A 16,121-nucleotide genomic window follows, 5' to 3' on the forward strand; every position below is an offset into this window, starting at 1 on the left:
AAGACAAATGGACAACAAAAATAAACATTAAGAATATTTAAATGCATTTGACAGTAAAGTGTAGTAGCCATTAGAATAACAAAAGAAATTAAAGCAGTGAAAACTTAAGATTTAAAATTAAGCACTGTTGAAAGAGTTTTCATTGTTGATTTCTTAAAATAGAGCGGGAAGCGTTCAGTGGAGCAAGTTCTATCGGTTTCTGTTCAGATTGCAATGATTCTAATCAAAGAAGGCAAAGAAACTGAAATCGTCTTCCCCTTTTTCCTTCACACATGAGGAACATATATATACAAAACATTATTTGATTGTAGGCTTTGGGTTCTCCAAAGAACATTAAATAGATAAATAGGAAGCAGGCCAATAAGAGCTTTACATTCAGGGAAGACATGCCAGCTTTAGTTTACAGTTCCTGGTTGGTACATCAATACATTGATGTTGCATTAAATTGTCATTATTTACAAAATCATGCACCGTTGGCACTTTTAATGGACTGTTAATGCAACTTTGCATTAAAAGTGTCATTATTTACCAAATGAAACAACTGTCATAGACATTCATAAGGACTCGTTCATGTTCATGGCAGGTGGTATGTCAGTCTTATGCACACCCCTTCAAATAGTGTTATAGAGCAATTAGATATTGAATAAGAGGGGTCCCAGGATTGAACCTTGGGGTACCACATATATGACTTTAGTCCACTTTAATGAGAAGTTATGTATTGACACAGTTATGTAATGACATATTCTTTATGACAGACTTGAACCAATTGAGTACTGAACCAGATCCTACCCAACTTTTAAGGTCATTTCAGTAATATGTCAACAGTGTCCAATGCTGCACTGAGGTCCAACAGCACCAGCACTGTGGTTCTTCCACAGTCTGTATTTATATGGATGTCATTGAACACTTTGACAAGAGCGGCCTTGGCTCTGTGGTGAGCATAGAAACCAGACAGGAGGACAAACTATAACTCCTGAGAAGAAAGACACAGAGGCAAAAAGTTGATGTGAAACAAGACTTAACAGTCAAATGCTGACATCGTTTAAGTTCCAACCCCTGAAAACAGGAAGTGTAATGTTTTACTTTAAAAGCTTCGTAGGTGACCCCCTTCACCTAAAAACATTTAACTGTGCTCATCGAAAGAAGACAAGTACAGTACTGAGAGGTTTCAAAAGCTGCGGGGCAGTGCCATCTTGGTGTAGTCTATTCCCAGACCAAGGCCGTACATGTGCACACATATATCTTCTGAGCTGTACCAAATTGAAAATGATGAATATTAATTCAACTCCTAAAAGATATGTAAGGAAATATTTAGTGGGTGTGGCCACAGTGCTCCTTAGAAACAAAAATTATTATCCCCAAGCGATGTTTGGGGATAATATTTGTTTGTTTGTTTGCTGTTACAGATGTTTACACATCCGTAACTTCTCAGAACCCACTAAAACATCCCATGGAGGCATGATACAAACCCCACAGGAAGTTGGCCATTTTGGTCCAAAGCCACCATTTTGTACCTTTTACCATTGTTGTATCTGATCGAAGTCCTCCTACAGATTTGGTCTTAGACTTCAAAATCAGCTAGTGTAGTCTTAAGGTGTTGGGGAACAATGCTTTTGACTTCACATCAAAGCATGTGGGCGTGGCCAAGCCTTGGCATCGATTTCTGAAATGTCTTCTTTTCATATTCTGCCTGGGGCTTCTGGGAGGCTTTCACTGACCCATGAAAATGCTCGGGTTTTACAGGGGACCAATAGGCATACTGGAACTGACAGGTGAATGCACAGTGCCCTTACAATTTGTCTATAATGCAGGGTTGGCTCTGGTTGGGACAGAAATGCATCTTAAACCTGCAGGACTGTAGAGGTCAAGGAGAAGGGTTGGAGACTGCTGATTTAGATGGTACTTTTTTGAATATGTCATCAGTGTATATTAACTAATATTAATAACTGCATGAGTGCTGGTTGTGTCACAGAACCATAAAAGTTTTCTTCCAGAAACTTTATTACCTCTTAGTAAACTATAAATAATGAACTTTGAGTATTTACTGAGTTGTTCTGTGTTTACTGTGCAGAACAGCACCTTCTCTAGGTTTGGGGAAATTTCAGACACTGCAAAAAACAAAAATAACATAAATAAGGTGTTTATGACTTCAGTTCATTGCCTAATAATACCTTTAATTTCTTGAAGGCTATTATTACAAACTCAACTCCAACCACTTCCGATCTTAATGGTGCCAAAGTGGACTGCATCCCACTAATGTCACTTGATGCATTTTCAACACATACCAACATTCCTTGTATGTAGGGTTGACCAAACCATATTTTCATATAGTACATGTAATTTGGTCATTCTAATTTGGGACACAATATTTATTCAAACCTCTGGCAACCCAAACATTCGGAGATATTCTGAAGTTAGTTCATTGTTTATGTGACCTCTTCACCTTTCCTTCCAGATGGGCTTCTTCAAAAGGTCAGACCCCTACGGAACAACCATGGAGAAGGCCCACCTCAAACCCCAAGCGTCCTCTGAAGCTTAGATCGAAGAAGGGGTTTCTCCTTCTTATTCCAACGAACTGGAAAAGATCGCTGCCTTCTCAAGCGAGGGAAGGAACTCACTGATCGTAAGCTAGCACCCCATTCATGCAGGGTCATTTATGGGTGCTGTATCACTGGAATAATGTTAACCTGGTGCTGCACTAAAATACCAAAGAAGAGGAGATGACTGGGGCCGCGCAGCTAAAGAAGCATTGCTGTTTTGGACACCAGTTTGGACGGTCATGTCCTAATCGGACACTCAGGCTTGAGGAAAAGGTTGCATCTCCAACAAACAGCACTAAAGTTCCAGCTTTGCTTCTTTCCAAAAATGCTGACTTTTTAAGCCAAGCTTGGCCCTCGTGTTTGATATCTGTTGAAATTCCTGCTTTTTATTGATCTGATCACCACTTGTTATTTATGGCACAGTGATTTTTGTTGAATGTTACTCTGTACTGTCTGCAGGGAACACCTGATCAAACTGCAACGTCTGACTTGAATCTTTCCTCTCCCATATTGGGAGGTTTTATGTCTGTATGTATGTATTCATTCACTGTGTTGACCTTATTGGTGTTGTGGCTCCGAATAAAGCTTAATTTTGTATAATCATCTAAAATGGGTCTCATGATTTTCAGCTGTGAGGAAACAGAGGAGTACAAGCTGCTCAAAGGGGTGGTGGAGAAACTCTAGGCTGGATGACTGCAGGGTGTCCAATATGATGCTGCTCCGCTTCTTTGCAGATGATGTGATGATTTCAGTGAGTGATCTGGGTTTTGAATTGGAGCAGACTCTTGCTAACAGTGAGAATGCTGGTCTGTAGACCAGAAGGTCTTCAGGAAACAATGAGCAGAGGTGGATATTTAACATATAATTTTCTTACAGCTGTGGTATGTAACATTTTATGTTTGTTGAAACTGTCACTATGATGTGACAGTATAGTCTGAAACGGATAATCAGACAAAAAATTGAGCTCCTCCACCTTCTCCAGTGCTAACTAAAAATGACCAATTAGAGCCAGGAGGCGGGTCTTAGTGCTGTCAATCACAATATCGTGTGGCACTGCTCATCTTCCCTCTCCTTCCCACGCTTGATCTCTGTTACGCTACAGCTAGAACACCCTGTTGTGAATGCTAATGCTAGTTAGCATAGCCAATGATGACTGCAAATAAACTGTCTTTCCTGTTTTGCCGCCATTAGCACATTTAGCAGCATTGATTGATTGTGCTAAATCCCTCCTCCTGGCTCTGATTGGCTGTTTTTGGTTGGGAGTGGTGCTTTTCTTCAGATGACAATCGTAGCTCAGGGAGGAGGTGGACGACAATCTTTTCACAGATTATCTGTCTCATAATACGAAGAAACAGTTTTAACAAATATGTAAAAGAATAAAATAAAATATTTATAAAAGTTACATAGTGCAGCTTTAATTGCTCATCTTAAACATTTATCATTCAAATTTTCTGAGAAACTGAATTTTGGCTGGCTGCACATACAGCGCTGTCTAAACATGCAGTTTTTGTAGAGCAGTGGTCTTTTGTAGCTTTATCTCCTTGCATAGGATTACGAGAACTGTCTGCAGGAAGCTGTCAGGTCAGCAGTCGCCTCCCAAATGCCTCATACCGAATGTATCCAGGAAGAACCATCCTATGGGAGAAGCACTATTGACTTAACAGTGAATAAAAGTCAATATTTTAGAGTCAGCACCAAGCAATCATCTAAGGTACTGATATTCATGGTACTAATTAGGTCAGTTTTCCTGTAGTTTATAGTTGGTGCTTTGCACTACCCTAAGTTAAATAGATCAACACTAAGGAGTTGACATACACTGAGGTACAAATATGTGACTTTTTAAAAATACTTTAAGAACCACTGAGATAGTAAAATGAGTTTTACATATTTGTGGACTGAAATGTTAATGAGAAAGGAAACAATCGGCAACTTTAGTTGACCCATTTTTAATCTTTACTAATATTTGAAGCTTGTTCAACATGAATGAGCCAAATGCCTTTTGGCCACAATGACAAACGTCCAGAAGTATGTTGGTAGAAGTGCAATGTTTTGTTGCTAATGGTACTGGTCCATTTTATTTAAGTAGATACAATGATGACTCAAACTTTTACAAAGCAAAATAACAAATTAGAAAATAGAAAAAAATTCAAACACATTTTTAAGCAAATTCCTTATGTGTTATATAAGTCCACCCAACAAAGCATTAGTTCCAAAAATATATTAAAAGCCAATAATTATTGTGACATTCATGGTAAGTTTGAGTGCGTATAAACTTCTAATCACACCTGCAATGTTTTACAGTGTAATGTTGAAAGACAAATTGCTATTTTCAGCTTTGCATCAGACAACACTGGATTAATAGAGAGGAAGATGAGAGCTACTTCCTGTTTCTGACCTCACTTCCATCTGGATCTGAAGAAGAGACGGTAGAGATCGCTTCATGATGCAGAACATCAATCATGAATGAATATCGATAAATCTCTAATATGTTTTGGTTGAACTTTTCAGGTTCGCAGAACTTCTGCTATAATATTAATCCAGGTCTTGAACCGTCCTGCTGCAGCTGCTATGGTGGCTCTTACATTACTGCTGAGTGTATACATGTGGCGGTCAGCTGAATGCTGCTGACTGTCACTTCCTGCAACTCTAGTGTTTCTGCTTATGCTCTCCTGCTCCTCTCTCTCCCTGTGTGCAGACCTGCAGTGTATAAAAGCCTCTGTGCTGAGGCTGCTGCTCTGCAGAGGAAAACTAAAGGATCCAGAGGAACCAGAGAAGCGTTTGTCATTTTCTAGCTGTGAGTAACACACATCATAGTTTATACAGTTAGATAAAGTAGAGCTTAATATTTATGCATACTGATCATGCATGCTGCTTCCTTTGAGTTTGCAGTGGCAGATGATTCAGCATTTTTTCTGTCCTTGTTTTGAACTGTAAAAAGATAAACAAACTTACTGTATAGTGGACACTGATCTTTAATACAATCTTGATTTTTGACAGGGTAGTAGATAAATTATATTTAGTAAATTTTTATGACTGGTTCTTCAAAGTGTGGGACTGATTTGGTATTTTGGGGGTGTGGTTATACGAGATTCCAACCCCCAGTTGTTTGTCCTGCAGAGATTGATCTGTTTAAACCCTGGGTGATCCCTCCTATTCAGAAACCAAATACCTCGGCTTTTGCCTTTTTGCTTTTTGTCTGCTGTGCGCTGAATCAGATATTAGTTTTTGAAATCTGTCTATGTGGCAGACTCCTCATAAACAACAAACCAGAAGACATCTGAAGACATGTTTAGCTAGCGATCTAATGTGTTTTTCTTTGCAGGCCCAGAAAACCCATATTTATCCAGTAACCATGGCTAGAAACCTGCTAAAGAATCCCAGTGGAAATGGTGAGATGTCTTTTTGTTTCTTCTCTTATGCAGTTCCAAACTGAATCAATAATGTATATAGGAGACAACACTAGACTATAAAGGGCTGTGGTGACACAGACATTTAGAGTTGTGTATCATTAGCATAAGCATAGTAAGATATATTGTACTGTAGTCCCTACACGGAAAAGACCCAAGAACAGAGCCTTTAGGAACTACAGTTTATAAGCTTTATACAACACAGTGTCATGGTCGACAGGGTGAACCTTTTGGTGTGTCAAGTTTTAAAGAGTTTTCACTACATGTGATGTATATTTCTTTAAAAGTCCATATACAAATCTGATACTTTGCAGTTTTAGCAGAAGTTTCCATTTTCACTTCCAGAGTGACACAATGTCACCAAATTCCCCCAGATCTCAGGATAGTCTAAAGATGAAGCATACTATCAATTATCATCAGTCAATGTGTTTAATGAGAGTTAAACATCATATAGCATCAACATCATGAGCATTGTACAAGATTTATCATTTAGAAGTAAATGATACCCTGTCAAAAATCAAGGTTGTATTAGAGATCAGTGTCCACTATACAGTAAGTTTGTTTGTCTTTTTACAGTTCAAAACAAGGACAGAAAAAATGCTGAATCATCTGCCACTGCAAACTCAAAGGAAGCAGTATGCATGATCGGTATGCATACAGATGTACAGATTTAGTATTGTACATATTGTATGTCTTTAGCTTTGAGCTAAAGAACTAATAATTAAAAATATATATATTTTAAGATTTTGTCTTAGTCATCAACAGCTGACCAATTAACCCACAAAGCAATTTGAATTAGTGAGTGAAATTTACTCTGAGGAATGTGACGTGCTGGTTGTGCCTAATGTGTGGTCAAACCTCCAAAACATACATGTTTTAAATAACCTCCTTACATGACAGCCAATTGTATTTTGACTGAAAGTGAACGAGTGAGCTCTGGTGTTTTGAGATTGAAAAATTAATTCTGGATTTAGAGATAAGCTACATAGTGCTACAATTAGCCATCTGAGACTGAATTTCCCTCCTAGAGCAGCTGGAATCCTGGGAGCTGACAGAAAACGGTGGGAACCAGTGGAAAGTGGAGGACATGCCAGGAGACTGTGGCCATGACTTCTGCAATGAAGAAGTGACCAAATATTTTGTGACTTCCTTTGAGTGAGTGGTTGTTACCATTTGTGTCATAGTATAAGACAATTAAATCACATGTAAATAAGCCTGTTATGCTACCATTCAGACCTGCCTGTCTTTAGCACCAGCTTTAACACCACTAATGTCTCATGCACCACCTGAACTCTGTTTCTATAATTCTCATCAGCGGTGGACATACTTTCACTAATCTGCAAATGCACTCATAGCAGAGCTATTTTTTTCGCTAAGTGTTTTAGCACTTTTACTAACTTTGAAAATGTTTAGCGTTCTTAGCTTCCCTTGAATTCATTTTTCTGGATAAGAAAATTTACTTAGCCGTTTTCTAAACTTTCAGTTGAAAGTTTGAAATCTGTGTTGAAGTTTTGATTGTCGACTATTTTTTAAGTAGTTAGAAGTTAATTCACATACTCTTCCTTTGAAGTGGGTGACGACAGTTTGTGCAGCACTTCCATTTTTTTCCTCAAGTTTTATTTTGTCCAATAACTTTATTTCAAAGAAGAAACAAACAGGAACAAAATAAAACACAGGCAGCAGAATCCAAGACATAAACATGAATACAATATCAATGAGTAATATAGAACATGTAAATTATAATGTCAAAATTAAATTAGTGCTCAAGAGTTGTACTCTTTCAATGGCAGCTATAATTTGAATGAAAGTTAGTGCTTTAGCATGGGCTTCTGTGTTGGTGTTATGCTTTAGTGTCAGCAGAACTCATGTTTATGATTACTTCATTAAGGTTAGAGCAACTAACGCTTGAGTTAGCAGTGCACACCACTGAATCTGATTTAGCTAACTGCTAACAATCGTCCTCATGCATTATCCTAGACTTTGCCTAAAACGGCAGGTGATCGACCTGATAGAGGAGGGTTACAGCCCAGAGCAGCTGGATGCTCAGCCTCCTGTCACAGTGAAAGACTGGTAAGGCTTGAACATACAGGTAAGACTGACGCTTTGCATCAGGATGCATTCACACCGGCTGTTTAGTCTGCTTTAATCAAATTCTAATTAATTTGTCAAGAAAGTCTGGTTTGTTTGGCGAGGTGTGAATGCTCAATCCAACTCTGATGCAGACCAAAAATAAAACAAACTCTGCTCCGCCTAAAAACCTCGGTCTGGAGTTTGAATGCATATGTGGATGCATGTGGACTAGTGACGGATCCAAACGCAGGAAGCAAACTATAGCGCAGGGCATTCTGGGTCTGGAATAAATGCAACTGTCCAGCATCAGCTTTATACCAAAGACTAGAAAAATCCTACAACTGTTAAAATCTTAATTTTGATTAACTTTTGTGAAGAAGGAAGTTGTGCTGGTCTTTTTATGAGGTTTTTGTGTTGTTTCCCTCAGTAGATCTTGGTACAGCGCCACCACAGGAGAGGAGGTTTTTCAATTAGTCTGGATCAATTGACAGAGTCCAATATGAAAGTGAGCCGTACCAGCTGAAAATGAAGCAAATATGACTATTTTAGTCCCAAATCAAAACGAGTCTACCGGACTGTCAGGTGTGGAAACACACTTAGTGAGGTGAGCTGCTGGTTACAGTAGCTGTGTTTTCATTAGAAATATACTCAAAACGCACTTGTGAAACTTATTGCGAAATAAGAAATCCAGTTGAATACCGATGGATCTCCATCTATCTGGGGTCGGGTCGTGGAGGCAGCAGCCTAAACTGAGAGACATGGACTTTCCTCTCCCCAGCCACTTGGTCAGCTCTTCCTGGGGAATCCCAAGGCATTCCCAGTTCATCCCAGAAACAAAGTCATAGTCTGGACTTCTTCTGGATCTCCTTCTGGTGGGATGTTCCCTAAACATCTCACCAGCGAGTTGTTCAAGAGGCTGGTGAGATGGCTTTGAGAGCCCTGCTAGATTCAGCTGCACATTGTCCAATGAGGCCAGAGACCACAGATAAACACTTTGCTGCTGCATACAAACTGGAAAAAAGTGTTTCCATTTCAGTTTTGAAAAATATGCACGTCAATATGGTTAAAAAGCATGATTTTTTCCCCCCCAAGTTGTTAAGTGCTCATTAAGCAAATATATTTTTGTAATTCTAATTCACATCATTTTATCATCAGTGGAAACACAGCTTGTGATGTCATCCTGCAGGTTCTGTGGCAGGACCGACTGCGGCTGCACCTATCAGATGACATCCTGTCTGCTGGATGAGAATCAAGAGGTTCTGCAGGAATATGTTCATGATCCAGAGACTCTGGACCCCGAGGCAGACTGCTCATGGAGACAGGTTTTCAGATGCTTTAGTCTCTAATAGAAAACTAACACTAACACATCCTGCAGAGAAGACATTATCCAACCAGCAGTCCGCTTTCCCTTCCCTTGTTCATCTCTAGGTCACTCATACGTTTTCTGACTACGGCCCTGGAATGCGTTTCATCTCATTCGAACATGGAGGATGTGACACCAGCTACTGGGAAGGTTGGTTTGGAGTTCGGGTCACTGGGAGCTCTGTGACGGTTGAAGTCTGAACCTGAGGAGAAACAAGAAGAGGAGAATGGAAACAAGAATAGCCAAGAATAAAATATTAAATTATTCATCTTAGTTTATTTTAAATACCGTAGCCATTGCAGTATTTCCAAAGCAGCTGTTTGAAATCTTGAGGTTTAACCTGGTGCTGCTTTTGGTTCAAGAAACGAACGTTCACACAAATAGGCACCTTCACTTTATTAACCTTTATATATTCGACCCACAGCTTGCTGGACTAACTTTAAATTAGCCTCTAGCTACTCTTTGCACTAATCAGCAATCCTTCAAATATTAATCACAGTAATAAAATAAAGTATTGCGTGCAATCCAGAATGTGTTGACGTGTAATGGTGGTTTATTTTTCATGGCATTGAACTACTTCCAGCCACATGGACTTCAGTAGGATTTTATGTGTTGGACCAACACAAAATAGAGCTCAACTGTGAGAAAGAAGACAAATGATGTTAACATGAAATGAAGACTCCCACAGCACTGAAAGTGCATGTAGCGGCATGTTGCTAACAGCTAATGAGAAAAAGAACATCAACTGTAGCAACTTTTCTTTTTATTTTCTTATGTTTACATGGTGGAGTGGAGAAATAAACAACCGAACAGATGGGAATCTGAGCTCACACACATCACACCCAAAGGTAGTTTAACGAGCCAAATTAACCCAATAGTAATAATGTAATAGGATATATAGTCAGAATTCTAATTGACAATATTTCTGTTCTGCTCCCTCATTAAATGAAAAGGATACAATTTAAAATATAAACTGAATTTGTGAAATGAAGATTAGATTCAGATTGTGCTGACTGTAATTTTTGTAACTCACGTTGAGCGTTTTCAAACATTCTTTATTTTGTGTGCGGTTGTTAGTGGGTTTGGAAATTACTTTAATCTGAATATATTCATTTTTCTATATTAGAAAAATTCATAAAATTTGCATTTATGTAAATAACTGGAGTTTAATTGCAATATATTTTATTAAAAAATGTCAACGTCTTGAAATAGGCCCTATAAAAATGATCACAGACAAGTTGATTTGAGAGGAATTTTACTTTTTTTTTTTTTTACATTTTGAAATATTCAGATTAATGTAGCCCTGTATTACTTAGTGCATTTTCAACTTGAATAAACTTCAGAGAACATGTGATATAACCAGTTATACGGTTGTAATTAGTGAAGCTGGGAACGCACTACTTCACAGATTTTGAAAAAACCTGGAGTTTACACCAAGAAAGGTGTCAGCAATTTTTTGACAACAAATAAAATTGCTGACAATTTTTCAGCAATTTAAAAATTGCTGAAAAATGTTCCCAGTTAAAGGCATAAACTAAGGATTATGCTTTTAACTGGACCTTTCATTACAATACAGAGAAAATTTTTGAGCATGTTTTATGTTATAGTTAGTATTTGGATTTTAATTATACTTTGCAAAAAAAATTCTGAAAACATGTTTTCATTTCCAAAATACTATCAAATCATCTAAAATGTTATCAAGAAACAAAGTTCATAAAATATCACACATTAGAACAAACTTTAGTTTTTCATTAAATCATTTTTTTATAACACAACATAGGTACAACAGAAAATATTATTTATATTTATAGTACAAAGTTTGTAACAACACATGTCAACCAAATAGTGAAAACTTTTTGGAAACATTTAAGGTTTTACAGCCTTTGGCTGTTAGAACTTTGCAGACAGTAGTTCACATTCTCAGGAATCTGACGACATCACTTTCTGATTCCAAACTAAAACTGAAATGTAACCTGGAAGCATCAGTCTGGTATCATAGAGCATCAAAAGTAAAAACTCAGAGAGGTAAAGGTCTTCCTGCTTTAAGTAATGTCACATCAAATTATTAACCTGATCTTAAATAATTTGATAACTATTTAAAAGAAAATCTAAATTCTGCAAAAAATACTCTGTGGTTTTAAGCTGCACGTTTGCATCGACAGGCTTTAATACAGTCAGAAATAAAAACTACCTTCTTTGATAAAATGAAACAGAAAATTACATTTACATTACTGTTGAAACTTCTGATAGAGTTAACACAACCTGCCCACCCATGACTCGAACAGATATGCAGGTTTAGACAACGGCTGGAATCTAATGTGAATAGAATATATGCTTCCAATTACTTTTATAATTTAATTAAAATTCAAATAAGCTGCTATGCAATAGTTGTGTACATGGAAATGAACTTGTTTCTCCACATAATGTGAAGAAGTAAAGAATGAAACAGCAGCACATGAATGAAAATGAAGGAACACATTAGCATTAGGATGAAGAAAACCAGAACCATTTATAAAACTGTTTATAAAACATCAGCAATAAAGATTCTGCACCTTTAAGATGTGTATCAGGAATATGCACCAGCAGTGATTTTATCTGTAACAGTTCAAGGAAGTGCAAAGGTTGTGTCTTTTTGGGTAGAATAACAGAAACTGATCCACGTGGAAGGCGGAAGCGTAGCTGTTGCTGTTATTCTCCTTGGGACTGCATCTGTTTACAAAAGGCCTCAAACTGCTGCTGCTCCAACTCTGTCATCACTTTGTTCAATGCATATATCTGAAAATAAGAGAAGCAGAAATAAGCAGGAGTAAAAAAAAAAAAAAAGCAAAAAGCCCAGAAGACCAACCAAAACACCATTTGAGTATCTACAGTTTAGATTTGCTGTGAGGATGGGATACCTCAGCTCTCTGTCGCTGTTTGGCCTCCTGCTGTGCAGACTTCTGCTTGGCTCTGTCTCCTCTGGTTGGGGTTGAGTTCAGCTTTGGTTTGTCCTTGCGGCAGGCCGGCTCCATGGCGTCGCTTTAACTCCACCTGAGAAAGTCCAAGAGAGAAAGTTTTATCCGGAAAAATCTTGATGTGGGACAGATTGATAAATGTAGTCTGGAGAAGGTTCTACTGAGCCTCCAAAAGTTTTTCCAAATTGCACTGCATTACAAACACTAATATTTCAAATGTTCTTTTTGTTTAAAATAAATTCTAAAAAGTGTGATGTGCATATATGTTCACCTCCATTTCCTTTAATTTAAGAGCAACCAATTGAACTTGAAACTGTGGCTGAGGTTCACATCATCCTCAAACATACAGCCACAAAAGCATATTCATCAAATCAAATTTTATTTGTATAGCAAGGCATTTCAAAGTGATTTACATCATAACAAGCAAAAAAAACACAAAGTCATGCAACATAGACTCAACAATCAAAACATTACATTAAGTCAAGTGCCATCATTAAATTCATAATTGATTACGTTTCAAATACAACTCTAAACAGATGGGTTTTTAGTCGAGATTTAAAGGAAGCCAGTGTTTTACAGTTTTCTGGAAGTTTGTTCCAAATTCAATGGCCCAGTCAAAAAAAAAAAAAAAAAAGCAGGTAAAGACATAAAGATGTAGCTGCAGCTAAATGTGCTTCTACAAAATAAAATGTCACAGGGGTTAATTTATGCACCACTTTAAAATACACTTAAAGTAGCAGATCTAATTGGACAAAGAACTTCAAGGGGTGTGGATACTTTTGAAGGCATTGCACCCGAGCATCAACGCAACGTTTACATAGACTGAAAACCGCCGTTGACAAAGTTCAGGTGCTTTTGGAGCATAATAATTAATTCGAAGCTAATAAACAGACGTACGTGAAAACTACACGTTCCCATAGCAACACGTTACTCTGAATTCAAACCAGCTACTAATGTTAATGTTAAGTGAGAATATTTAACGGGACAGGTTCCTCTGCGCCTAAATAGTCTTAGTCGTTAAAGTTAGCGTCTTAGTCAGTTCAGCTAACATTAGCCTGCTATCGGTTTGGTTTTACACGCTGACTTCTCAAAAAAGTAGCAACATTAACCTTCTGATAATGGTGAACTCGCCTGTGAAATGAGCGGAAGTCAAATGAAGCAATACAAGGAGGCTTTCATTAGCTTTGAGAATAAAAACTGGTTGTAGGAGGATACTAGCAGACAGATCAGCTATTCTCTGTGTGCCACAAATAAACAAACCCGTGTTCAGCTGAATAAAGCTCAATAGTTCCGGTAAGGAATTTTCTTTACCTTCTTTTTTTAGGTTTAATTTCTAAATATTTTGTTTTTCTAACTTTGGAAAGCTATTTTTTTTTTTGCTATGAAAATTAACTTATTTGATTTTTATACAGCAAATATAAAGTACTTTAGCATCAAAACGTAGAAAAAAAATACTTAGACGTGACGCCGCTACCCCACGCCTGAAATCAGTCTCTTAATTAGCAAACTGGTAAACTGAAGTGTTACAACAAATTTTATTAATATTTGTCAAGGAGGCTTTTTGCCACCAAGTTCCAAAATTAAATTTCCAGATGTACATCTCAGGTAAAACTACCTACCAATAGGTCTGGCCACCAGATGTCGCCCTTGTATTATAAATCATCTAATGTATTATAAATCATCTAACTTGTATGTGACAAGACACATAATAAAAAGAAAATACGGACAAAGGTGTCTAGTGAAATTAACTGAAATTCAGCTCTTGAATTCAGTTTTGAATCAGAAGAGTCAGCTGATAAGCGTGAATCAGACCGGGGTGCATGATCCCTCATGAAGCCTTCTCAGCGCATACATCAGCTGGGTGGTGAGTGAGTGTGATGGTGGTCCGAGAAACATTCATCACTGCTGAAACCAAAACAGCCATCAATGACAACACAGAATAACCAAACACCTTCACGTATGAAGTGAGCAAATCTTCCTCTCGTGCCAAACAACCTTACAGCATCTGCTGCGAAGATGGAGGTTTGAAATGAGCTTCTCTTCTCTCCACACCACCGAGAATAATCGAACGGCACACCAAATGGTTTACCTGGATTTCTCGGCCAGTGGCTCCATTTTGGAACAATATCTTCCCAAGAACTGGTGCCGAACTCAGCAGACAACAGCTGGCCATGCTGCCCCAAAATACACTACAGAATAAATGGAAGGAGTCAAACATGCTTTATTTACACTTTATTTCGTTATTGCAAAACCTATTTTTATTTACTTTTCATATTCTGCAGTTCATGCACTTTCATAAAATCCCCTAACTTAAACGAATTGGACAAGCGGTCCACAGAAACCCGGAAATGATGTGTAGCTTCTACATAAAATCAACTTCTCAGTTCACTTGAGTGGCAGCGAGTGAACAAACTGGGAAGTCAGAAAAGTCATCATGGCCGTCGCCACCCAGAGAAAACCCAGCTGAAAGACGTCACGGTGCTAACCACGTCGTTTTGACTGACAAGCCGTTTCTGGGGATTAAAAAAAAGCACAAACAGCCACAGTGATGACTGAATGAGAGCAGCAAAAGACAGGATGAATATTCAACTGGCAGCAATGAGGCAACATAACCAACCTGTTCAGGTTGTGTAGCTCATATGTTACATTTCACTTTCGAAAATGATTTCTTAAAATGATTATTTAACAGGAAAAACACAGCTATGAATAAGTCACATCCACCTACCCACCCATCCATTGTAAAAGCAATTAATTTAATAACATTTGGAAGACGGGTGAAGCATAGTATTATTTTATGCCGAGCCTCTTTACTTGTCAGTTATTTGCAACATCTTCCCAGAAATGTTTTGTTTTAGTTTCTTTAGCTTTTTCTACATACCTTTTTCAGTGGTCTTTTTCCAAATAATTAGTGGGAAAATCAAATTGAAAATGGGTTATCCATTTTCAAGAAGCACTAAAAATGTCTGAGATTTTGTGCAGTGATTTAAAATGTGTCTTCATGAGATGTGGAAGTAAAGTATCTAAGCCAGAATTGCCAGAAAGCTTCCAGCTTCCTGTTGACCTGCAGCTGGAGCTAAGGGACCACGCACGCCGTCAGCTGGCCGAGCAGCAGCTACAGGGATAACCTGGAGGCTTCAATAAATGTGCTGTCTACATGTCACAGGGTTTGTGCTGTAGTTCATGTGTTTCCACACATTAAGTCCATGTGTTGTCGTGTTGAGAGGCTGTTTTGAAAACAGCTCTGGTCTGTTTGTGTTGCTTCATCATTATAGACAAAGTATCATTTGTCCAATCAGGGGTATAACTTACTGCCAGTGAGATGGAAAACATTATTCCAAAAAACAAGATGACATCTTGGCAGAGCTCAGATCGTCGCTGTGGCAACAACTTTGTGAGAAAATAAAGTGTTGCTTATTATGTCCTGGGCATATAGAAACAATTTATAGCACTTTCACCCCTGCATGTAGACCCATGAAGAGCCCATAGAAAGTTATACCACAGCAGACCTCACTGGCAGGAAGTGTCCCCATCGTCATGGTGACCTCAGCTGCAGTACTGATCATTGGTTGGGGCTGCAGGCCTGGCAACTTCTATTGGTGCATCTTGGTAATGTGAGTCTCAACTCTTGCATTAAGAAGGTTTTATGTTCAAATATCTATAACTGCAGCAAAACAAGGGAACTCTTGGTTTATATCATTTATGTGATTTTTCCCTGCCTGCATAATGTACCTGTTCTCTTTCTTGCTTTCTTTTTCGCTTTGTTTCTTGATTCCTCCCTCAATTCCTG

The 16,121-nt window shown here is 38.1% G+C and overlaps 3 protein-coding genes across 4 annotated transcripts in view; 2 read left to right on the forward strand and 1 right to left on the reverse strand.

The window, feature by feature from the left end:
- LOC106955164 (integrin alpha-5-like) overlaps positions 1-3,150 on the forward strand; it is a 52,301-nt gene extending 49,151 nt beyond the window's left edge. Inside the window, exon 30 of the mRNA XM_015045174.1 lies at positions 2,456-3,150. Coding sequence (XP_014900660.1) covers positions 2,456-2,539 — 84 coding nt within the window. The 3' untranslated portion in view covers positions 2,540-3,150. The remainder of the gene's footprint in view (positions 1-2,455) is intronic.
- Positions 3,151-5,042: 1,892 nt separating this feature from the next.
- On the forward strand, positions 5,043-11,850 carry fbxo2 (F-box protein 2). Its single transcript, XM_015045176.1, has 6 exons — positions 5,043-5,334; positions 5,863-5,929; positions 6,976-7,102; positions 7,925-8,017; positions 9,204-9,339; positions 9,446-11,850. Exons 2-6 carry the CDS (start codon positions 5,893-5,895, stop codon positions 9,578-9,580), a joined length of 528 nt encoding a protein of 175 aa, XP_014900662.1. The 5' UTR covers positions 5,043-5,334; positions 5,863-5,892; the 3' UTR covers positions 9,581-11,850.
- A 35-nt stretch (positions 11,851-11,885) lies between these two features.
- svbp (small vasohibin binding protein) lies at positions 11,886-13,602 on the reverse strand. Of its 2 annotated transcripts, none has more exons than XM_015045178.1 (3): positions 13,444-13,602; positions 12,278-12,410; positions 11,886-12,155 (listed from the first exon to the last, which is right to left on the reverse strand). In XM_015045178.1, the coding sequence occupies exons 2-3, from the start codon at positions 12,389-12,391 to the stop codon at positions 12,069-12,071; spliced, it is 201 nt and encodes a 66-aa protein (XP_014900664.1). In that variant the 5' UTR covers positions 12,392-12,410; positions 13,444-13,602; the 3' UTR covers positions 11,886-12,068. The 2 variants fall into 2 exon arrangements, with proteins under 2 accessions (XP_014900664.1, XP_014900663.1); XM_015045177.1 differs by having other exon boundaries at positions 13,466-13,601.
- Positions 13,603-16,121: the final 2,519 nt, after the last annotated feature.

The sequence above is a fragment of the Poecilia latipinna genome, unplaced genomic scaffold (genome assembly GCF_001443285.1).
Source record: "Poecilia latipinna isolate Pla-1442-1.1 unplaced genomic scaffold, P_latipinna-1.0 Scaffold711, whole genome shotgun sequence".
NCBI classification, from domain to species: Eukaryota; Metazoa; Chordata; class Actinopteri; order Cyprinodontiformes; family Poeciliidae; genus Poecilia; species Poecilia latipinna.